General features: G+C 49.2%; 1 protein-coding gene across 1 annotated transcript in view; it reads left to right on the top strand.

Annotated features, from left to right (window-relative positions):
- Nucleotides 1-24,150, top strand: part of PREX1 (phosphatidylinositol-3,4,5-trisphosphate-dependent Rac exchange factor 1) — a 211,849-nt gene that overhangs the window by 128,296 nt on the left and 59,403 nt on the right. The window contains exons 8-12 of the mRNA XM_006881749.1: nt 3,065-3,226; nt 8,351-8,484; nt 17,117-17,235; nt 20,725-20,874; nt 23,006-23,153. Of these exons, the coding sequence (XP_006881811.1) occupies nt 3,065-3,226; nt 8,351-8,484; nt 17,117-17,235; nt 20,725-20,874; nt 23,006-23,153 (713 nt within the window). The remainder of the gene's footprint in view (nt 1-3,064; nt 3,227-8,350; nt 8,485-17,116; nt 17,236-20,724; nt 20,875-23,005; nt 23,154-24,150) is intronic.

The following is a 24,150-nucleotide window of genomic DNA, read 5'->3' as shown; positions in this document are numbered from 1 at the left end:
ATGCATGATATTTGTCCTTGTGAGACTGAATTAGTTCACTCAGCTTAATGCTCTCCAGTCCCTCCCAAGTTAGGTAGCAATTTACAAAATCATTGCTCCTGACACACAGTGTTCTTATAAGGGTCTTCCTCCCCTTTGTAGGGATATCTCCGGAGAGCAGCACCAAGTCACTTCAGCCCTGACTCCCTCTCTGGCATGATCCGGGCACAAGGCAGGGGCTTAGTAGACCTCCTGGGTCCTGATGCTGCAGAACATTGGCCTTGGGATTAACAGGACCTGCTCCTTCTGGAAGGGCAGGGCTGACGTGGAGACAGGATAGGTTTAGGGGTTGATTTTCTGCAGGGAAAGGGCCTTCGTAATACAGTGGCAAGGCTCTCAGCTGCTAATGGAAAGATTGTTGGTTCAAACTCACACTGGGAGCCCTGGGAGCCTAGTGGTAAGAAGCCATGCTGCAATCCCAAAGGCACCCAGATCAAATCCACAGGAGAAGGTTGGACAGTCTCCTCCTGTGTAATTTATTGCCTCTGAAAAACCTGCAGGAGGGTCAGCTGTGGGTCGTTTCCAACTCGGTGGCACGTAGCAACAAGCCACCTCGTGCGTGGATGAAGGTGTGGTGGTGTGACAGCCTGGGAAATACAGCCCAGGGGCCGCTCTGTCCTGTGCAGTAGTGGTGCTGTGCGTCGAAATGGATTTGATGGCAGTGGGCCGGGTTTGGGTTTGTGATCTTTGCAGTGAAAAAGCCCTGGTGGTGCAGTAGTTAGAACACCTGGCTACTCACTAAAAGATTGACATTTGAAATCCCTCAAGTGGTTCTGTAGGGAAGAGAGGTGGTGGTCTGCTTCCCTGAAGATGACAGCCGTGACACTCCCCTGGGAGAGGTGTACTCTGTCCTCCAGGCCCTGTGAGTTGGAATGGACTCAGAGGCAGCAGGCTCTTCTGCAGGGAGTGATCAGGACGCCCCCTCACATGGCACATTGCTGTCCAGGATCACAGCTCAAACGTTCGGCTCCATGAGGCAGAATGAATGGGAGTTGGTGTATGGTGAACATTTAACATGTCCCAGGCACTTTTCCTGCAGTATTGGATTTACTCCTCATCACACCGTGAGCGGAACCAGATCCCCTGGGTTAAATTCCCAGATCCCCCCTCTTTATTTTCTGAAATCTTGGGAGATCTTGATGTACCTCTGTCTCCTCACCTCTTATATGGGATAGTAATAGAACCTACCCTGTAATCGGAGAGAGAGCTCTGGTGGCTTTGTGGTAAGGAATTGTGCTGCCAGTATAGAGGTTCATGGTTCGAATCCATCAGCTGATCCACAGAGGAAGATGGACATCTGTGCCTGTGTGATTTACTGGCCATGAAAATCTGCTGGAGGGTCAGCTGCGGGTAGGTTCCGACTCAGCAGTACACAACAACAACAACACCAACAACAACAACAGCATCTGAGAGTAAGCGTGTAGTTGGATATTAGTAGCCACAATTCCCCACCACCATTATCATTATCATCATCATCATCACTGGTTCTTCTGATGATGCATTGGAGGTTCAGGGTGGAAGGGGGACTGGCTGAGGTCACCCAGCTAATGGGGGGCAGAGCCAGCCCTCTGAGCCATGCTGCTCTGGCCCATAACCCCCTCACAGGCGTGTGGTGTCTCACAGACCTTATCTGTCTTTCGAGGCAGTGGCGAGGGGTGGGGGGCATTGGCAGGAATGGGGACCGTTAAGTGCACAACTGGGTTAGAAGATAGGCAGGCTTATCTTGGCTGGTGAGGTCCTGGACGAAAGGTTGGCGGGCTGGCGGTTGGGTGATCTGGCCTGGAGATCTTGGCCAACACCTCGGGGTCGAGCCCTTCCTGCCCAGGTTCCCAGAGTGCACGCCCTCAGTGCCCGTCATCCGTCCTCTGATGGAGACTGGCCGGCCCGTGTCTGTGGAGCAGTTTGAGCCGGAGAGAGACATAGTGGGGGAGAGGCTATCCCTTCTGGCCACTTTACGTGTCTCACTCTAGGGCCCTGTGCGGTGGGAGTGTTTTATGCCATTTTACAGATGAGAAAAGTGAGGCTCGAGTGGGGAATCCCTCCGGCTGCTTTTCTGTCTCTCTCCCTCTTCATTTACGTCACTCCAGCCTCAGTGGCCTCCTAGTTGTTCCTTTGACACCCTAAGTGTACTTCCACTCCCACTTCACCTGCGGTTCCTTCCCCAGATTTTTACTTTGTTTAGATCTCTGCCGAGATGCCAGATGAGTCCTGGTGGTGTGGTGGTTAAAGTGACCAACTGCCAGCTAGTAGACTGATGGTTTGACCTCACAGTCACTCCTGGGGGGGAACAGTTTGCTTCCATAAATACCGCAGCTCAGGATCCCCTGTGGAGTTTCTGCACTGGAGGGTCACCCTGTGGTGGACTTGACTCTTGAGCAGTGGTTTTGGTCTGCTGCGCTGACACCTCCTCAGAGAGGCCTTCCTTGATCTTTCTATTTGAAACACCCCTCTTCCCAAGCGCTCCTACCTCTGCATGCGATTTGTCTTCGTAGTGCTTGTCAACATCTGAGCTGTATGTGACATGCTTTGGTGGGGCAGTAGTTAAGCACCGAGCTGCTGACTGAGAGGTCAGCAGTTCAAACCCACCAACGACTCTGTGTATGAAATATGAGGCGGTCTCGGGTCCGTAAGGGTTGACAACTTTGGGGCTCTGCAGGGCAGCTGTCCTCTGTCCTGTGTTGTCACTGTGCATCAGAATTAACTACACAGCTGGTAGATTTGGGTGGACCCGCATTATAGACTTGCTTTTCTTGATTTTGTCCAAACCCCTTCACTGAATATAATATTCACAAGGTGAGTTTTGTCTGTTTTGTTCACGACTCTCTCCCAGAGCCCAGAACAGCTCTGGGCGGAGGAGGTGTTCAGTGCACGTTTGTTGAGTGACTCAGTGACTGAACGAGAGTGGTGTTCTCCATGCCAGGCTCACAGAGCTTGTGTGGGGCAGAGGTGGTATTTGGCTACAGGCTGGACCACCAGGTGACCATGTTTGGATCAATTCTGACTTCTTTCATTCTTGTCTCCCCAGGAGCTGGCCAAGAGGACCCCCGGCAAGCACCCAGACCACCCCGCGGTCCAGAGTGCCCTGCAGGCCATGAAGACCGTCTGCTCCAACATCAATGAGACCAAACGGCAGATGGAGAAGTTGGAGGCCCTGGAGCAGCTGCAGTCCCACATCGAGGGCTGGGAGGTTCGTGCGGGGCCCCGCGGGCCTGGGGCTGGACGCCCTGGAGTGGGGCGGGGGGTGGGGACCCGGGAGGCAGGCACATAGCTGCAGACATGTGCTAAGGGACTGGGTGTCCAGATCAACCTGCAGGACATAATGGTCAGCCACCCGCATATTGTTTGATGTAAAAATATTAAGCCACATTCTGATTAAGTTTTGGACTTCTTGTGACAGTTTGGTGACACTGGGCCTGCATTTCCCACAGCAACAGTTGCCAGAGACCTTGGTTTTCCTCCGTCCTCACTACGCCCCAGCACCTCACCACTCAGCCGCCTTCACACATTGCCATACCTGCTCAGGACCCACGGCCTCTGAGCTGAGCTCCCCAAGGTGAAGGACAGCAGTGAAGGGTCCATTCCAGAGCTGAATTCTGGCTTTAAGATTCCTTTGCAGGGTTGTTTTGGGCACACATCTTAATTTCTCTGAACTTCAGTTTCCTCGTCTATGCGGTAGACACTTGATACGTTGAGGTACTCATGTTAGTGACACTGTTATCAGGGGACCTTCTGTGTCCTGTAGATGCAGTTTGTTTGAACCCACACTTCTTCCTAAGATTTTCTGCAAGTCTGTGGAATGCTGTGGGAGAATCGGAACCAATTAAAATAAAACTGAGGTAAATCCAGCTGGAATGGAGAAGGAGAAAGGAAAGAAAGACTGCTGGCCCGGTATTAGCCCCTGAGCCGTCTGTTGCAGACCCTTGGTCTCTCTGTGTGTTGGAGGCCTGAGCTGGCTTCGGGGATTCCAGTCTACCTCTCTCCTGGGGGAGACTGTCCCAGCTACATTGCGGGGTTAGCTGCAGAGAGGAGAAAGATGTGTCGCGAGAGGAGAGGGCGTTGTCAGTTGTCATTTTTCCGGCGTCCTGACCCCTCCCACTGGGCTTTCCTGCCTAACAGGAAACAAAAGAGCTACCTGCCTTAGACTTTCTTTTTGGCAGATCCCCCCATTTTTTAACTTGTTGTGTACCATTGAATCACATCTGACAGGCAGAGGAGGAGATTGCCCTTCCTTCTCCAGCAGAGCAGTCTGGTGGATTTGAACCACTCACCTCTGGGATCGTAGCACAGCTTCTTGCCACTAGGCCACCAGAGCTCCCCTGCCATAGACTTTCTTGCAGCCCGGTTTAGGAAAGGATTTGGGATTTGGCCAAATCCCGGTCCAGGTGTTTGAGATTTGTAAGGTGGATGTGGAATGAACACAAGCCTCCTTTCTGTTGGTTTTGTAGCAAAGCTCACCCGTGGACACCTGTGGCTTCCTGGCAGCATTTGACAAAGGTGCTGGCTTCCTGGTGTCTCGGGGTTTTGTTTTGCTAGTGTGTGTCTAAGCAGCACAGGCTGGTGGTGGAGACCACAGCTCCTGAGGCCCCAGTGCAGCCTGGGTGCTTCTCTCCTGGAGCCCCGGCTCACGCGGGGGTTGATCTGAATCTCCCTTCTCAGCTGTGCAGAGGCCAGGGTCTGTCCTGGTGGCCAGCTCTGCAGTGAAGTGGTTTTCTGGGAGCCCTCACCTGGGGCTGATTGTGCCCCTGCAGAGACTGAGTAAGAGCTTCATCCCTTTGGCTTAAAGTCCTTAGTTTGTTTTTGTAACTGCAGGCCACCTGCTAGTCAGCTATGCCTCTTAACACCTCCTCCAAAGACTCCCTTCCCAGAGAGTTCTTGGAGGACTGTTTTTATACCTTTCTTCTCATGATTTCAAGGTGGTAGGAGCTCTGAGCACGGGATATTCGACAGCATTATCATCCCGGGAGTGGACTGAGCAGTGAGAGCGTGCCGTCCACGCAGTGGAGGAAAACCTTTCCCAGGAGTCCCTCTTTGCCATCGTAGCCGGAAAGAGGTTACTCTCAGTAAACATGCTGTGAGAAGGAGGAAAGTTGGCTCATTGAAGCATGTCTGTTTGGGCCTGAGCTTCCTGGCAGCCAAAGTGAGAAGAGTTGCTTAATGTTCGTTCGTGTCAAAAGAGGAAGGTGTAGGGCAGCTCTTTGGGCAGACAGCGTTTCCTGTCCCTCAGCTGGAAATGAAAGTTCTCACGTGAGCCCCTGTGGAGAGGGCATTGAGCAAGCTCCATGGTAACTAGAGTAGAAGTGATTTCTAGATGATTCCTGCTACAGGCCTAGGGAAACGAACCTGAAAACATGTAGGTCCCTTACTGACCCTAAAAATGCATAATTTGAGAGTTCCATGACCCTTATTTTTGTCACTGTTTCTGAGTGGAGTGGGAAATAGTGTCTTGGAGTAAGAATCCCTCAGTAAGAATTACTGAACACCTAATATGTACTTCAAACACACTGAGGGTGGTGCTGTTATTATCGTTCCCATTTTACCACTGGGAAACTGAGGCCCAAGGACTTGGCTTGCCCTGGGCAAATGAGTCCTTTCTCTGAGCCTTATTTTCCCCTGTAATAGTATCCTGAGCTTATCTGGTGTTTTGAGGACAAGTAAGATATGGATCTGAGTGTGCTATGGAAAATATCAGATAATTTTCCAGAAAATATCAGATGATTTTCCATGTGATAGAAAGGTTTATACGTATGGCTTGATCCTTAAGGTCACTGGAGCATATAATATGGTCTAGCTGGAAAAAATGGTATTGAAAAGGGAAGCTGACCGTAACAGCCTCAAGCTCTCTGAGTTGGGGGCTCAGAGTGCAGAATAGGGCTCAGAGTACGGTTCTCGGTGAGTTGGTGGTGGCAAATCCTAGTTTCTTCTTGTTAATTTTGAATCGCTGTCTTTGATCTCTCGTGCGATATTGGCTGATTGTCTTGGAAAGTGGCTGATGAGGGTCTTGTACTTGGGAAGGACGGGTGTCTTCTGAAGGCTTTTTAAACCCCCTGTTTGCTTGGATTCCATTTCTAGTCTGGCTTCCAATTCGTGGTGTCTTTGTAAGAGCCTTTGTAAACCACTGTTGTTTTTCCCCCCCTTTGAGGACTAAATTTAGCTAAAACCAGATAAATGCACCCACAAATCCTGTCGATAAGCACAAGGAAATGAGTGACGTGTTACAACACCTCAGAAGGACAAGAACACGTCAGCCCGCTCTGCACAGCGCGGGCCCCAGGCCTCAGTTTCACCATCTGACGTGTCTGCAGATTGATAGTCTCTGCTTCATGTGGATTTTGTGTTTCAGTACAGAAAATACCCAACCCAGTGTCTGGCTCCAGTAGACGCACAGTCAGCGTCAGAAGGAGCTGTTCAGGCAAAACAGGATTTCTTGCTCATTTTTATAGCATTTTTATAGGGAGAAGGCAGCATGCAGCTTTGGAGAGGGTGCGTTCCCAGTGTGGGTTGGCCCCCTGCAGAGGGACATCGCAGATTCGAGCCCCACAGGCTTCCATGGGAAGCTCATGTAATAATAGAAAAGGCATGTTCCTAATGTAAAAGAAGTGAAGGTGTTTCTCTTACTGGCTCTCCAGAGTCCTGGTTTGAGGGATGATCAACACTCAGGAAAGAAACAGGAGTAAAGAAAAACATCAACTCATCAAAACATCAAAAAAGACTTCAGAGAGAGGTTGGCATGTTTCCTTGCCATGCTTCCTGGGTTTGCCTTATGCTCCCGGGGGACACGGCCTCTCCCCTCTGGGAGGAACTCCTGCTTTAGACTAATGATAGAGCCTTCTTTCGGCCGTCTGCTGAGGGACAGCCTAGGGCAGAGGTTAGTGGCTAGGGGAGCAAGGGAGTGGGTTTAAATCCCAGTTCCTATATTGTAGTGGATCAGATTGTGCCCCTAAAAATATCTGTCCACTTGGCTAGACTAGGGATCTGGTTAATTATCCTGTGTGTTGTAAATCGGTCGCCCCTGTGATGTTGAGGCAGGATTAGAGGAAGTTATGTTAATGAGGCAGGATGCAATTCACAGGATTAGATTGTATCTTGTGTCAATCTCTTTTGAGTTACAAAAAGAGATTCAGCTAGCTAGCAGAGAACAAAGGGACCTGCCCTTTGCTGGGAACCTCCTGGACCTAGGGGAAGATGTCAGTAGACATGGGCATCTCCAGAGGACACAAAGCCCACAGATGTGGACAGCAGACAGAGAACATCCCCCAGAGGAACAAGGAACTGTCTCCCTGCATTTAGACTTCTAGTGTCCTAAACTTAGAGTAACTTTGTTTGCTAAAGATAGTCATTTATGGTATTTTTGTCACAGCAGTGCTCAATAACTAAGACACTTGTCAGCTGGCCCAGTGATTTTGGATGAAGCTTTCCACTGCTCGGTGCTTCTGTTTTGCTCACTTTTGTAATAAGCGCTGTAAGGTCTGAGTGAGTTGATATGAGACACTCAGTATTTCGTATCACCTCCTTCACTCTCTGCTAGCGTGTAGCCCACTGCCACTGTGACTGTCTTCTAGCCTTTGGAAAGAGGAAGATTAAAGAGAAACAATTTGTTTTTAAGGGAGCGATGTGAAAGTAGGCACATTGAATATGATTCAGTCACATGACCGCGCCTGATGCAGAGGAGGCCGGGACGTTCTTCCTGGGAATAAAGAGGAATGTGAACTGCTAGCTGGTCACCTTAAGTGCCATTTGCACGAGCTCTAAAGCTTCCGTCTCTTCTCTCTCAGCGCTTTGGGTGTCCCTGGCCCTGCCTTGGGCTTCTCAGGGCCCTGGCCAGATCTGGGTGGTCCCAGCCCCTAAAGATATCTTCCCTGAATCTGATTTCCAGCCCCTTTGCTTTCTTAATTTGTTTTTACTTGTTAAAAAGTGTTCACAGGGGAGCTCTGGTGGCCTAGTGGCAAGGAACTGCAACTACAATCCCAGAGGTGCACGGTTCGAATCCACCAGATGCTCTGCCGAGGAAGGAGGGACAATCTCCTCCTGTACCAGTCAGATCTGATTTGACGGTACACGCACACAAAAATAATAATAATAACAAAAAATATTTAAAAAAAAGTGTTCACATGGATTGTCTAACTGTCCCTGTGACGCATCACCTGCGTCTGTCGTCACGTTCTCCATCCTTGTTCATCGATGCTCAGCGCTTTTTAATCAGTGGCTCCTTCTCTCCTCCCTCCTTTCTGCCCCTGGTGTAACCAAGCATAAGCTTTGGTCTCCTTGGTCCCCCCACCCCACTCACTCACTGTGCCCCTTCTTACCCTCCCAGGGCTCCAACCTCACGGACATCTGCACCCAACTGCTCCTGCAAGGGACTCTGCTAAAAATCTCTGCAGGCAACATCCAGGAGAGAGCCTTCTTCCTCTTTGACAACCTCCTTGTCTACTGCAAGCGGAAGTCCAGGTGAGGTGCTGGGAGGCTGGGGGCGGGGCTACCCAGGTGGGCCAGGAGGCAGGGATTGGGTCTGAGCTCACGGGCTTTCTTGCACGGAGTCCTTGGGCTTGTCGCCTCCTTCTCTGGATGCCTGTCTTCCTTCTTTTAGTTGAGAGTTTATTCTAGATCGTTGATGGCTGATGCACATTGAGTGTGAGCCACACTTGCCATTTAAAATTTTCTAGCAGCTACATGAAAAATTGTGAAAAGAAACAGGTGAGATATCCCAAATATTTTTAATTGATTACGTGTTGATTTCCAAGTGTTATTGTTTCAACATGTAATCAATTAAGAATATTGTCAATATTTTTAGATTCTGTCTTTTTGTACTCCTTCTTGTTGTTGTATGTGCCATCATAGCTACGCCGTGAACAATCATCTTCTAAACCTCCATCTACCTACCTAACCCTCATCTCACTGACCCACCTACCACACCATTCACACTTCCAATCATACTGACATCTGCGTCTGCCTATCTGCTCATTCCTTCACCAAGTCACTACTAGTTCTTAGACTCGGCAAAGTGCAGGAAGGTATAGTGAAAGATACAAAGAGGAAGAAAATACTGTCCTTGCCCTAAAAGTTGAACGCTCTTCACCTTCCCTGGTCCTTCGCCGTATTCACGTTCCCCAGCATGCTTGAGCCCGTTGTGAACGTCACTGTGCCAGTTCACCTCATCGAGAGTTTTTCTCTCTTTCTCTGACCTTCCACCTTTGCCGGCATGATGTCTTTTCCTAAGGATTGCCCCCCCTGACATTATGCTCAGAGTACGTGAGATGAAGTTTCACCATCCTTGCCTCTTTGGAGCCCTCTGGCTGCTTTTCATGCAAAGACAAACTTGTTTATTCTCTTGGCGGTCCATGAAGTATTCAGCACCCTTCTCCCACATCAAAATTCAATGGCATCAATTCTCTCATTCTTATTTATTGTCCAACTTACAGGAAGACATTGGAAATACCATGACAGTTGGATCAGGTGCACCTTAGTCTTTAAACTGTTATTGTTGCTCTGTAACATTTTGGAGAGATCTTTTTATACCTAGTCTTTAAAATCTGATGTGTGTTTCATACTTACAGCACATCTCAAATTGGCCCTTGGCTCCTGTGCTGGACTGGATGGGTCTAGAAGCTCATGAAAGGTCCAGAATCTTGTGATTCTAGAATCCTCGAATGGGAGGCGTGGTGCAGGGTGGTGCTCTTCTATTCATTGAACTTTTTTAGGGCAAGGATGGTATTTTCTTCCTCTTTGTATCTTTCACTATACCTTCCTGCACTTTGCCGAGTCTAAGAACTGGTAGTGACTTGGTGAAGGAATGAGTAGATAGGCAGACGCAGATGTCTGTATGATTGGAAGTGTGACTGGTGTGGTAGGTGGGTCAGTGAGATGAGGGTTAGGTAGGTAGATGGAGGTTTAGAAGATAAATGGATGAGTATATATCAAAGCAGGGAAGGAGAGTGAGTTACTTGGATGGATGACTGAATGGTTGGAAATTTAGGAGATGACCAGATGCAGGGGTAGATGGAAAGTTGAGATGGATGGATGGATGGATGGATGGATGGATGGATGGATGGATGGATGTTTGATGGTTGGAGGATTGGATATGAAGCATGGTGGATTGTCAGGGCCATGTTCAGATGAATGGTGGACTCGAGGATTGAATGTATGCTTGGTTACGTGTGAGAATGGGTAGATAAATTGTAGGTTCCATAGTTATATCATTGGAAGCACATGTGGGTAATAGAAATTTGGATATTAGCAGATACATGGGCAGTTGGGTGGCTTGCTGGGGTTTGAGTAGGCAGTTGGTTAATAGTTGCTAAGGTGGTTAGACTCGAGTGTGGGAGTTTGGTAATTAATTGAGTGGATGGATGGTTGGTGAAAGGGTGAGTTAGGAAATGGAGGTGTTGGTATGTGGTTGGAGAATTAGGGCCAGGAATTAGTGGTTTGCTAGTGAATGAGTGGGTATTTTTGTAGAAAGAGAGATACCTACAATTCAGTATTTTGACTCAACGGGTTGGTCACAACTGACCAAAATAGCTCTTTTTGAATTCCACTTTCTGTTACTTTGTCTTAGGGGTGAATGGTGACTTTCTAGAAGCTTCCTTCTTGCCTTATCTAGCAAAAACTGGAGCGGAGGGCCAAGGTCCAAGCTCTGCTTCTAGCATCGTCCCTGCTTGGTCTCTGAGTTTTCTCTGACTTCCTGATTTGTGGTGAGGAAGATGCAGGGTAGATGGCGGGTGTTCCTGGTGGATGTGCCAGCTTCTCTGTGTCTTCCTTCAGCTCCTAGCCTCAGTGTACTCATCTGTTAAATGGGGAAGATAATCCCCCTTTTACATTCATGTTTGTTAAGATCTAAGCTCCTTTTGATTAGCTCTTCGCTCATCTTCTGTTCTGTAGTATATAGGGTTTTCACTTGTTATGCACCAAAGAGTTGGACAATGACTAGGAAGACTAGAAGAATTGATGCCTTTGAGCTGTGGTGCTGGAGAAGAGTATTGAATGTGCCATGGACTGCCAAGAAAACAAACAGGTTCATCCTTGAGAGGGTTAAACCAGGCTGCTCCTTGGAGGCAAGGATTCTGGGGCTTCGTCTGACATACTTTGAACATGTTGTAAGGAGGGACAGGTCCTTAGAGAAGGACATCATGCTTGGGAGAGTGGAGGGACGGTGCAAGAGGGGAAGACCTATGATTGATTCAGTGACTGGGGTAATCGGGATGGGTGTGTCAGAGGCAGTGCGATTGGCGCAGGATAGAGCAGGGTTTAGGGCTGTTGTACATAGGGTCGCTATGAGTTGCAAGCGACTGGACAGCACATAACAACAACAACAACAACAACAACAGTGTCTTCTGTAGCTCTGAGACATTACCTCTCTACACTAGTTCTTTATAAAATAAAGCTGATATTCACATCTGCCTCATAGAATTATGGTGAGGATTGAATGCTACACATTAAAACATGGTACATATTTTGCTGTTGTTAAGTGCCATCAGGTCAAGTACAAGCGAGCTTATGAACAAAATATCTGAATCCTGCCCTGTCCTGTGCCATCCTCTCACAGTCTCTGACACACGTGAGCCCATTGCTGCAGTCACTGTGTCAGTTCCCCTGGCTGAGGGTCCCTCTCCAAGGAATAGCCTGTCCTAGCAGCATGCCCAGAGTTATGAGATAAAGCTTCATCATCTTCTTTGCCTCCAAGGAGCATCCTAGCTACACCTTCTCCGAGCCGTAACCGTTTGTGCTTTTGGAAGTCTGTGGTCCCATGCATCCGTTCAGTATTCTTCTCCAGTGCCTCAGCTCAAAGGCCTCAATTTTTCAGTCATCTTTAGTACATACTTAGTAAACGCACGAGGTCCACACTCATCTGTCAGCTTGTTGTCCTGTGGGGCCTGGCATGATGCTATGACTTTGGAAGAGGTACCATTGCCATTTCAGAAACCAGCAGGGCTGCTCAGGGTGTCCAGGTGTTGGTAGACGTTCTCAGCTCTGGACGACAACAGCCAAGTTCACACAGTACTAATGCTTCAGTGCCCTTCCTGTGCTTGCCAGCTCACCTCCACGTGTCAGATCCTCATTCAACAACACGGCATGAGCATAGATCCTGGCACGTGATAGGGCTTGAGTAGAGGCACCTAACAGGCACTTTCCTCTCTGCTCTCTCCTCTCGCTCTGGAACTTGGTTCTTCTTGTTAAAGGCCTTGCCTCTGACGCCCTCTTTACCCTCTCACATCTGGTCAGCTTCTCTTTTCCTCATGTGATGCCTCATCCCTGCCCACCCTTTTAAGTCTGCCTGGGTCTGCTTCATGTTCTGTGATCCCACCCGTCAACGCCTCCTTCTCCTTCCTCCCTGTGCCCGCTGGGTGTCCTGAGCATCCTCCTTTGGCACGCCGCTTCCTGTGTCCACCTCTGGCCCTTCCCTGCTGCCTTGCCCTGGACGGTGTACAGCAGGCACCTTTCCCAGAACACTGGGGTTTTAGGAAACAGATTGTCCCTTTGGGCTTCCGTGACTGCTCCAAACACTTGGCAGAGTTTGCTCAGCTGTCAGCTACCTCAATGCAGGCCCTTCCTCCAGGGGCAGGTCTACCTGTCAGGGTTCAACAGCTGTGTCCGGTTGTGCTGGCTCCCACCTGGGTCCGCTAGAGCCCTCTCTGTGGTGCCCCAGCTCCTTGGAGACCAGTCATTGCCTGTGTTCTGGAATGAACCAGGCTGGCCGGGAAGGACACATCTGTCTGGAGAGATGCTGGCAGGCCAGGAGCATTCCGGCCTCTGGAGTGGGAGCCAGCAGGGCTCCGAGCGGTCCAGGCACCGGGTGGTGATGGATGGAGCTCTCGGCACGACTCTGATGTGGTCACTGCAAACGCCTGAAGCTGCTAGGTGTCTGCCGTGTTCATTCCCGGCGCCGCCTGTCTGGGACGTGGGTCAGACGAGGGCTCTGACTCATTGTTTCTAATTTAATTTAAAACATCACAGTAGAGAGAACTTTTCGAAGCCCATCCCCCGTTCTGCAGAAGGGGAAACTAAGGCCTAGAGAATAAAGTCTCCTTTATTACTACAGCTTCCTTACCATCTGAAAGGCTTCACGCTCTTTGTGCCTCTGTTTTCTCATCTCTGAAATAGGGATAAGAATAGTTCCCATCTCCTGGGAGCAGTTCTATAAAGGAAACCCAAACTCCAAGCCATCAGGTTGATTCCAGGTCTTAGGGACCCTGCAGGACAGAGTCGCCCCTAAGGTCTTCCGTGGCTAGAAATGAATACACCTGGAAAGCAGACAGCCCCACCTTTGTCCTGTGGAGGGGAGGCGGAGTTCCAGCCATCAGACTTCCGGTTAGTAGACAGACGCGTTAGCCACTGTGCCCCTAGCTGTTAAATAAATCCAGAAGGTAACACATAGGAAGTGATCAGGATGACATTTGACACGTGGCGTGTCAAGCAGAATGAGAAATACGTGTTTTCACTTGAATGTCTCACACACAGTCATACTCAAATTGAAGCTGCAACCGAACTCTGTTTTTACGTCAGTTCTTTTTCTACTCCGTTTTCTCTCATCTTCCTCATTCTTAGGAAATGGCCACCATTTACTCAGGAGTTTTGCTTCAAACTCATGGTCTTTCTGGGATCTGACTTGTAGAGACCCTTGTATTTGCATCATCAACAAATCCTTTCCATTCTCTTGTCAGACCTCAGTTCAGTTCCAGCAGGAAGTCCAGGAGGGGGGTGTGTGTGTGTGTGTGTGTGTGTGTGTGAGTGATGGTGGTGGAGGGTAATCTGGTTATGAAATTTTTTATACAGTGAACATTTTATATGTAAAAAGACAGTAATAACAATATGAAGGATTGATTGCCTGAAGCAGAGCTTCACAGGAAAGCTATCTATCCCTAGGCAAGTTAGGATAGTACTTTTGAATAACTGAGTGTGATAGAATAGAGATAGACCCTGAGATAAGCAATCCTTTAAATGTCTGTAAAGACACAGTTAAGGAAAGGAGTTTGAGCTTGGTCAGTTCAACATCTCATAGAAAAGAATGAGCCCAGACACCTGCCTCACACCATACACAAAATCAACCCCCAACATCTCTGAGTGGGAAAGATAAAACCGTAAAACTCCTGGAAGAAAACACAGGGGAACACTTTCATGTTTTGAGAAGGAATAAACAGTTCTTGAGGAGGATAAAATACAGTTATAGAGGGGAAAATGTAGGTGAGTTAGAATGCATTAAATTAAGACCTTGTGTTCACTGAAAAGTACTTTGAAGAGAGTGGGAAGGGAGATTTCTCACTGGGAGAAGACCTTTGCAATCATGTAAAGGACCTGTGGGCTTAGCCAGGGTATTTAAAGAAGTATTAGAAACCACATTCAGTTGTCTGCCTGTTTTTGAGTGTAGAGTTCTGTGGGAATGCAGTCACATCCATTCATTTTCTTTTTTCTTTTTTTTTTTTTTTTACTCTCTGTGTCCCTTTTGGTGCTGCAGACAGTGAGGTGCACAGTTGGTAGCTGAAAGGTTGGTGGGTCAGGCCTACCCAGAGGCACCTCAGGAGGCAAACCTGTCCATCTACCTCTGGAAGGTCACAGCCTTGAAAACTGCCTGGAGCAGTTCTGTTTACACATATGGGGTCACCATGAGTCATAATTGACACATCAGCAACTAAAAACAACATCATCGCTGGTTTTCTACGGCACAAAGGCTAGAGTTGAGCCCTTATGACAGACACCATATGGCCCACAGAGCTAAAAATACCCATTATCTGGCCCATTGCAGAAAAAAATGTGCCAGCCCACTATAAATCATTCAGAAAAAACTGATGACCTAACAGAAAAATGGGCCGGGGACAGTCACTTCATGAAGAAAATACCAGATGGTCAACAAACAAGCGGAGGTATTGAGTGTCATTATTCATCAAGGAAGTACAAATGGAACGCTTATCAAGACACCCCTGTACACCGTCCAGCATGGCTCAGATGAGAACTAAAATACCAGCTGCACAGGCTCTGGGGCCCCTGGAACACACACCCGCCCTGCTGGGTAAATTGGTGTAACGATTTTGGAAAAGTGGTTGGCAGAATCTCCTGAAGCTGGTCACGCACATTCTTTATAACTCAGCGGTTCCACTCCTAGAGATACAACCCGGAGAAATATGCACATATGCTTCCCATAAGACACGCACAAGAACATTCCCTGCAGCCGCTAACTGGAAACAACCCAAGTGCCCATCTCTGTTGCTACCCCGGCATCGTGGTGACTCTCTAGTCTTGAGGTTGAGCAAAGAATCCAGGCACGAAAGAGCACGCCCAGTATGGCTCCATTTCTGTGGCGTTCGCCCGTGAGCTTAATCATCAGGACGGACGGTGGTCATCCCCACCGGGAGCGAGGGGGCTTGGGAGCGGTCATTGGGCAGCGTGGCACAAGGGAGGCTTCAGAGGGGCTGGAGATGCATACCTGGTGTATTCAGCAAGGATGACGGGACCTCATGTCACATGCTCTGTGCATGTTATCAGGTGGAAACAGCCCCTGGAGTAGAGCCTCATGCTCGGTCAAGTAGAAGGTCAGAGAAGAAGAATGTCAAATGAGATAGATTGACACAGTGACTGCACCAATGGGGTCAAGTGCAGCATGATCACAAGGGTGGCACACGATTGACCAGTGTGTTCCTCCATTGCTCATGGGGTTGTGAGGGTCTCCTGGGACCAGACAATGCTCTGCTGTTGGTCCACCACATACGGGTCCTTATGAGTTGGAACTGACTTGGCACCTGTCAGCAATCGCATAATACGACCATAGCAATTTGTTTTGTTTGCATTTTATACTTTAATTAAAAAGTTTACAAAAATCTCTCTATGGACAAGTCTGTGTACATATGTGTGTGTGTATATACACCACATGCATAAGCCATGGTCCTCACTGACCTTTACTGTATGGTGCCTGTTGTTTGTTGTTGTTGATTGTCTTCAAGTCAAGCATCACTCATAGCGACCCTATGAACAAAAGGCCTGAAGCCCCTCTACAACTATCGACATTTATCAAAGTTCATAGAGTTTCCGGAGGCATGTTATTTAGGAAGTGGATGCCACTCCTGCTTCCAAATATGATGCCTGTTTTCTGGAGTTCCAGCCTCTTTCCCATCCCTTGTCATCTGTTCCTGCTAATGAGAATCAGTCTTCTGGAACTTAAGCCAGACTATGTCATGCCTCTTTTTAAACCCTCCACAGCTCCCATCCCCTCCCCATAGTGAATATAAAGTCTTCACCCTGGCCAGCACTTAATGTGGCCACCATTACCATGGCCACATTGGGCTTCTGCCTTGAGGACCTTGTCCTGGTACTTTTCTCAGCTTGGACCATGATTTCCCAGATGTCCTCATAGTTCCTCTCTCTCTTCCTTGAAGTCTTTTCTCAAATGCTGTCTCTTGAGGGAATCCTTCTCTGACAGGCCCCCTGCAGCCCACCACCCACCAGAGCTCTAGCACACTCACCTCATATAAATTTTGCTCATTCAGTCTTTCTGTCTCTGTGCTTTCTGTGTCCCTGCATTGGAAGACGAGTGCTTTGACACTTTAGAGTCTTTGCTGCTAGAGTCCTAGCCCCTGGCATGCAGCAGGTGCTCAGTAAATGCTTGCTGAGGTCCTCAGCAGATCCCCATACCGTGGAGCCTAACGTGGTGGCCTTCCTGTAGGAAGTGCCAGTCAGATGTTTGAGTGAGTGAATAAGTAACAGTGCTGTACTTAATGAGAGCCCAAGAGAATGAGTGCATGGTAGTTGAATGGATGGTGGACGGATGGACTGCCCACCCCAAGCTCTCCTTCCACTCCAGTCTTGTTTCAGGGTGTGCTTGTCTGTCTGTCGAACACTTAATGGGCTTTCCCCCTTTCTAGCCAAGAAGGGGTTTCTGTTACTTCCTTTTGGCCTCTCTTCCTGTTCACCAAAGAATGTCTCTGTGAGGTCAGCGAAGCTTTGACCCCATTTCACAGATGATGAAACTGTGGCGAAAGAGCAGAAGTCACTTACTCGAGCCATCAAGCCACGAGCCATAGACAGCCCGCCACTCCTGAAATATTTATGATCTGGTGACATGAGGTGCAGGGGACATTGACTTCCTACTGTCTTCCAGGGTCACCGGGAGCAAGAAGTCAACCAAGAGGACCAAATCCATCAATGGCTCCCTCTATATCTTCAGGGGTCGAATCAACACGGAAGTCATGGAGGTGGAGAACGTGGAAGATGGGACAGGTAACCCCCTCCCTAGACCTTGTCTGTGCCCAGCCCCTCTGCTTCTGGCCCTACTCTCTATTTCATGTAAATAACGTCTCCCATTTTTGTGAAATGGCTGGAGTCCTAGGGAGCCCTGGTGGACTGGTGGTAAGGAATTGCACTGGTAACCCCAAGGTTGTTTGTTGTTGTTGTTTACCACTGAGTTGGAACTGACCCATAGCTGACCCTCTAGTAGGTTTTCAGAGACAGTAAATCACGTGGGAGGGAGAAGATTGTCCATCCTCTTTCTGCAGAGCAACTGGTGGATTCAAATCACATGCTTTTGAGATTGCAGCAGTTTCTTACCACTTGGCCATCAGAGCTCACAACCCCTAAAGTACACAGTTCAAATCCACCAGCTGCTCTGTGAGAGAAGGATGGGCAGTCCCCTCCTGTGCGATTTCTTGCCTCTGAAATTCACTGGAGGGTCAGCTAGGAGTTAGTTCCAACTTGACGGGTTCACAGTGACAGCGTGGTGGTGCAGTGGTCAAGCACTCGGGTCCTAACTGAAAGGACAGCGATTCTGACCCATCAGCCACTTGATGGGAAACGTGTGGCATTCTTCTTCTGTGAAGATTGCCTTGGGAATCCCGTGGGGCAGCTCTTCTCTGCCCTGGAGGGTACGACCGGGCTTGCCCTCAGGTCTGAAGCCACTCAAGTGCTCTCAGTTGGTGTCAGGATGTCTGAGTAGGAGAAAACTGGAGGTGGGAATACAGGGTCATGAGCATCTCTCTGAAAGGGTCAGAGGGACTGAGAATAGCACAGCCCCTCACTGCCCCAGAGCAAAAGGCAGATGAAGAGCCTATAGCCCAGCACCATGGTGCTTCTAGACCCCCACCAACAGCAAGAAGTTTTTTTATTTGTAGCTGACTCACAGACTAACAGTTATGGTACCAGCAATGGGGTTTATTAAGGAAGAAGGTTGGAAAGTGGGGGAGGCAAAGAATATCTCACAACTTAAATCCAGGCCCAGCAGTTCCAAGATGCAATTCCTCAATAAATCTAGGCTCTGGTTTCAGCTCAGCTGTCAAATCCAAATCATCCAACAAGATTTGCCTCAGAGCAGTTACAAGTCATCTTCTCCTTCAGATGTCGAGCAAGAACAGCCATGTGGCCGGCACAAATGAAGAAGCCTCAGATCGCATCTTGATACTGTCTGTCCACAGCAATACCACAGTCTCTCCACCACCAGGGTCTTGCTCTGACTCGGGTCTTGCCGCCACAAGCCTTGCTCGTCTTCAGTCTTGCTGCTCAGTGTGGGAAACACTCCTTCACTTATCCTAGTCCCACAGCTGATGCTGATTATCATGTCCATGCTGATTCGCAAGACTGTGTGTTTGCAGTTAAGGTAGCTGGAGACCAGAGGCTAAGTGGCTAAAAAAAGCCAACTTTTAGGCTAACACCACACAGCTTGACAGCTTCAAGTGTTGTTTTATTGTGACATGTAACCTTCGTTCAGGAAGGTGCTGGAAACTAACGTCTTAGTTGTTTAATTACTTAGCTGCTGGAATGTACAAACCACACTTGGAGGTCTGTCAAGAGCATTCCTTTTTCTCAAGTTGGAGGTAGGTGGGCAGGCCAGATTCAGGACAGTCTAGATTCTGCTGGCCCTGGGGATGATCCTCGTCTCAGCTTCTCTTACCTTCGACTCCTTGTTGACCTTCAAGTCTGTGTCTGTGCTGCGTGGAGTCGTCTGTTGGTATCACTACGTGTCTTTGTCCCATTTAGTTCATGGATGGCACCTAATAAGAACACCACGGCTTTTCAGACTGTTTGATAAAATGCTTGCACATGTAGTAGACCAAGACTCAAAACTACATGTCATCAAGTCAGAAGTGACTCATAGCTGACCCTCCAGTGAGCTTTGGAGCTTGTCAGTCTCATGGGAAGAGATTACCTGTCTTTCTTTCAGTAGGTTTGAGCCTTCAGAGACACTGCTTTTGAGTTAACTTTGCAGCTTCTTATGGCCTAGGCCACCAGTGCTTCCTGATAGACTGCAGTACAAATTGTACTGCATAGACTAGAGTTCAAGCACTACTTTATTTTAAAAAAATAACCTTTGAGTTGATCTTCTGTCTTTTTTATTTCTTCATTATCTCTGAACTGTGACTTGAGAGGACATGTACAAAGCAAGCTGATTTTCCATTCAGCCTCTCATGCCCATTTTGCGTTATGACATGCATTACGGTACCTGCACTGTAAAGTTCCCCCCCACACACACCTTCTCCTAAAGTCTTTCTTTCCTTCCTCTATCCCTGCACAGATTGCTGCCCTTTTGATCTTAAGTAGTGGATTATTATAAGGAATGGGCCCTTCCTTTTCTAGGCCTGTTTTTCGTGGTTGAGTTGAACCACAGGGATGCATTTTGCTCTGATTTGAAGAGTGTCTAAGGGCCATAGGCTTTGGGTTTCCATCAGTCTCTTCAGGACCAGTAAGTCTGACTATTTTTCTGTTAAACATAATTGTTGTGCCATTGAGCCCTAACCAACCCATGGCTGACCTTTCAGTGGGTTTTCTGAGGTAGTAAATCACCTCTGAGATTTACCGGACATTGCCTGTCCTTCCATGGAGTAGCTGGTGGATTTGAACTGTGTGCCTTTGGTATTGCAGTGCAGCTCCTTCTCACTAGGTGACCAGAGCTCATTTGTATGCACTGGGAAACCAAAATATTGCTCCAAGTTGCTTTATTATGTTTTTTTTTTTATGGTGGTGGTGCTGCCATCTTACAAGCATTGCCTGTTGTGGGTGCCTTTGCTTTTATGATGAGCAGGCTTCTTGGGTGGTTTTGAACCACCAAACTTAATATCATGAAGCCAGTGCACCTTCCAGCTTCCCTATTCCATTCCAACCTATTTGCATAAAGCTTTACCATTTAGCACCCAAAATAGCAGTGTAGTGGGCATGAGGTGGCGAGGGGAGATGAGGCCGGGACATATTCCTGGCATCTGGGCAGGGTCTCTCATGAGTCACTTCTGTACTTGGGCCAGGACTTGGATGTCCTGGAGAACAAACAGTCATTAGTCATCAAGTCAGCTCCCGCTCACGATGACCCCATGTGTGTCACAGAACTGTGCACTGTAGGGTTTTCAGTGGCTAACTTTCAGCATCTAGGGGGCAAGTCTCACATCTGGAGCACTTTTGGGTGGACTTGCACCCCTGCCCTTGCAGTTAGCAGCTGAGTGTTGAACACCCCAGTAATGACTTGACACGGAGGCTCAGACGTGGTGGAGATTGTGGTGATGTTGAGGAGAGGACAAGGTTTTTGATCTTGCCTTTATAAGTCATAGTTGATGTGATGGCATCTAACAACAATGTAATGAGATTTGGCTCCTGGATCTTGATCCTGTGGGCGCCTCGGCCCAGCTGTCCCCTGTAGGTGTGGCGTGTGGAGTGCCGGGAGTCGAGTTATATGTTGCGTGGTCTTCGAGTGAGTTGGCTCTCACCCACCTTTGCCTCCTGCCCCTCCAGCGGATTACCACAGCAACGGGTACACCGTCACCAATGGCTGGAAGATCCACAACACGGCCAAGAACAAGTGGTTTGTGTGCATGGCCAAGACTGCTGAGGAGAAGCAGAAGTGGCTGGACGCCATCATCCGTGAGCGAGAGCAGCGCGAGAGTGAGTGGTCAGGCCCCTTCCGTTCCCTCAGGAGTGGCGGCTGTGGGGGGCTTTCTGAGATCCTTGGAGCTGCTATGACTCCCCTTGACTGGTGCTTCTGGAGAGGGAGCGCTGTGCCAAGGGAAGGCCTTGTGGTTCTTTGCAGAAAAGTCAGAGGCTGTGAGAATCAAGTCTTCACAGGAGAATTTTGGGATTGTTTGCCAATTTGAGAGTACCTCAGAAGTCATTCTAGGTCACCTGTTTGAGCCCATTGGACAGAGGGTGAAACTGAGGCCCTGGGGGAAGGGACTCATCTAAGGTCATATTGAGGGAGTGAGGTGGTTACTTGAGGGTGCTGGCCCCTGTATCCCTTCCCCAAGGTGGGGGCCCTACTTTTTCACCCTCGCTAGAGTCCTTTCCCCCTTATGTGGGATTATCTGTTTTTGAGATTTACCAGGTCTGAGTATGGGGGTGTAGTGCTTTGGGGTTGCCAGTAGCCCCGGTCAGAGCCCCCTTCTGGGGATGGGCCCCTGCGGCAGCTCTCGGAAGAAAGGGCAGGAGCTGCTGTGATAGTTGAGTGGGGCTGTGTTGAAGCGTTTGTTGTGTGGGACCACCAGGTGAGAAAAGGGAGTTTTGGTGTCTTTTGGGGACAGTTGTTGGGGCTTCCCAAGCTCAGTGACCTTATCTGATAAATAGAGATAAAAGTGCCTGTGGCAGAACAGTGACTGTGCTGGTTCAGTGAGGTGTGTTTTGACTTGCTCCCATTTTACAGAAGAGAAAACTGAGACCCAGTTTCCTGCTTGAAGTCACTGGGGGATTTCGGACCATCTCAGGATACTTTACCCAAAGCAGAGCTCTCCACTTGTCCCCTGCTCTGCCCCCAGCCTGCTCTTCCACTGAACTCCATCCCTGGAAACGGAATCCGTTCACTCAGGAGATCCAGTCCCAGTTCCCTGTGTCATCCCCGATTCTTTTACTCCCCACATTCATAGATCCCCAGGCTCTTTCAGTTCCGCCTTTCCTGATCATCCTGACCCGCCGTCCCGCTCCCTCTCCTCTTCCTCTATAGGCACGTCCCCGTCCCCTTTCAGGAGCCCAGTGTGGCTTTTGTTGTTGGTGTGTGCTGTTGAATTGGAACCAACTCACAGCTGACCCTTCAGCGGGTTTTCAGAGGCAGTAAATTTCTTGGGAGGAGATTGTCCATCCTCCCACAGGACAGCATGACTAGATTAATTTATTTTTATTTTACTTTTTCGAGAAGCTAAACATCTGGACTTTGTTGGGTTTTCACTCTCTGATTGTAAATGTCTCTTCAAAATTTGTTAAACTGTCATCAGGCCACATACACTCTGTACTTGGCCCTTGGTCCGCAGGTTTGAGGCCTCTGGCATTGCGCTACCCTGGGTGGGGCTCCGGGTGGGGCCTGGCCTGGGTGCAGCTGAGCAGCAGCTTTGTGGTCAGGGCTGGGGGATGTGGTCAGTGCTGTGCACATGTGATCACAGGTGCCTGGTGGGTCAAGCATTAGGATCAGTGTTGTACACACTCTGAAATCAGGGCTGGGCTTTTAGGGTCATGAGCTCAGATCTGGGGCCATGCTTTCTGGTTTCACCACTTCTCACTAGACTATAACTTCCTTGGGCCTCAGTTTCTCCATCTGTAAAATGGGGATAATGTGACGGTAGGTCTGGTTTCTGGCCTTCCTGGGAGGGCTAGGAAGCGTATATAAAAGCATTTCCTGTTATTATTTGTGTCTGCTGTCATTGCAAGGATTTTTGGGCTCGAAGTGGGAGATTTGGGGCCGGGAATGGACTCAGGGCCCATTGGAAGAGTGGAAGAGTGGCCAGACGCCCGTTCTTGCATGGACTGAGGATCTCTGTAGGCTCCTGGATTTGGAGGAGATTACAGTAGTCAACCGTGGAGTTCTGGAGCCCGGTTTTTGGGTTGAAGGCCTGATCTCTCATTCCTTCTGGGCCTCAGCTTTGCCATCTGTCAAATGGGCAGATCGGAAATCCCTCCCCCAGCAAGGCTCTTGAAAGGATTCAGCAGCAGGTGCCTGGCATGGTGACAGCAGGTCTCAGTAGATGACTGAGGGGCAGCTCTTCTGCTCCTGGCTCCAGTGCTCTGCCCAGTGCTGACCTTGTCCCCTTCCTAGGCCTGAAGCTGGGCATGGAGCGGGACGCCTACGTCATGATCTCGGAGAAGGGAGAGAAGCTTTACCACATGATGATGAGCAAAAAGGTGAACCTGATCAAGGACCGGCGGAGGAAGCTCAGCACCGTCCCCAAGTGCTTCCTCGGCAAGTGAGTGGCACCCCGGCTGGGGATGGGCTCCCGGGGCTCCTCCTGCCCCCTCGGAGCACTCCTGGGCAGAGCCCCTGGGACCCCAGCCTTGGGGAGCAGGCTGAGGAGATCAAGAAGGCGAGTGGAGTCCCCATCGCCAGGGCTTTCCAGCCTCTTTATTCCAGCCCACAGCATGGCCCAGGTTCTACATCAGGATCTGGTACACACACCCCCCTCCATATACCACCATGATTGAAAACCTTTTCCAATTTAAGTGTGTTCAGTGCAGTCTGAACATTTTTTCTAAATTCTGTCCTTCCCTTTCCTAACCTAGTCTAGTCATTTCTAAATTTCAAAAAAATAATGCCAGGTAGGTACCCATGAAATTGGTTTTGCAGCCATCAGTGGAGAAAGACAGACATCCTGGATGCCAGAGTGGAGGTCTAGTGGAGAAGAGGAAGAGCCTCAGGAAGGCGGATGGACACAGGGCGGAGACGTTGTGCCCACACGCAGCAGTGACTGGGAGGGTGGCCCCGGGGTGGGTGGGACTTGCTTCTGTTGGCACTGGGCTCCCGTGAGGTGGAACCAGCTCAGGGGCACTAACAGCAATGATGGGCTGCCCACCGTGGATTGAAAAGTGCTGCTGGGGCAGTCGTCAGAGAAAGGAGAAGCCACCGTAGGTGTTTGAAGCAGAGAAGTACTTAATGCAGGGAGCTGACTACAGAGGCATTGGAAGGGCAGGAAGAACAGGAGGTGGATCCGCACTGACCAGCCTCATTGTCACTCTGTAGTCTCCTCTGGGGACATCCTGAAGCCCCTCTCTTGAGGGCCCCTCTGAGTGGGAGACTGAGCTGTTGTCAGCTGACCACTCCCGTACTGTGTCCAGGAGAATGTTGTAGTGTAGGAGGACCCTGATGACACCCTGTATGCTGCTAAGGGTAATAATTGATAAGGACAATCTAGACGTGTTTCTGAAAAGAGTGGTTGTGGTTTTTTTTTTGCCAAATTAACAAAGTTT

This window comes from Elephantulus edwardii, unplaced genomic scaffold (assembly GCF_000299155.1).
Source record: "Elephantulus edwardii isolate Elephantulus edwardi_28Jun2011 unplaced genomic scaffold, EleEdw1.0 scaffold00015, whole genome shotgun sequence".
NCBI lineage: Eukaryota > Metazoa > Chordata > Mammalia > Macroscelidea > Macroscelididae > Elephantulus > Elephantulus edwardii.
Note: the sequence above shows the minus strand (reverse complement) of the source record. Positions and strands in the feature narration are given on the sequence as shown.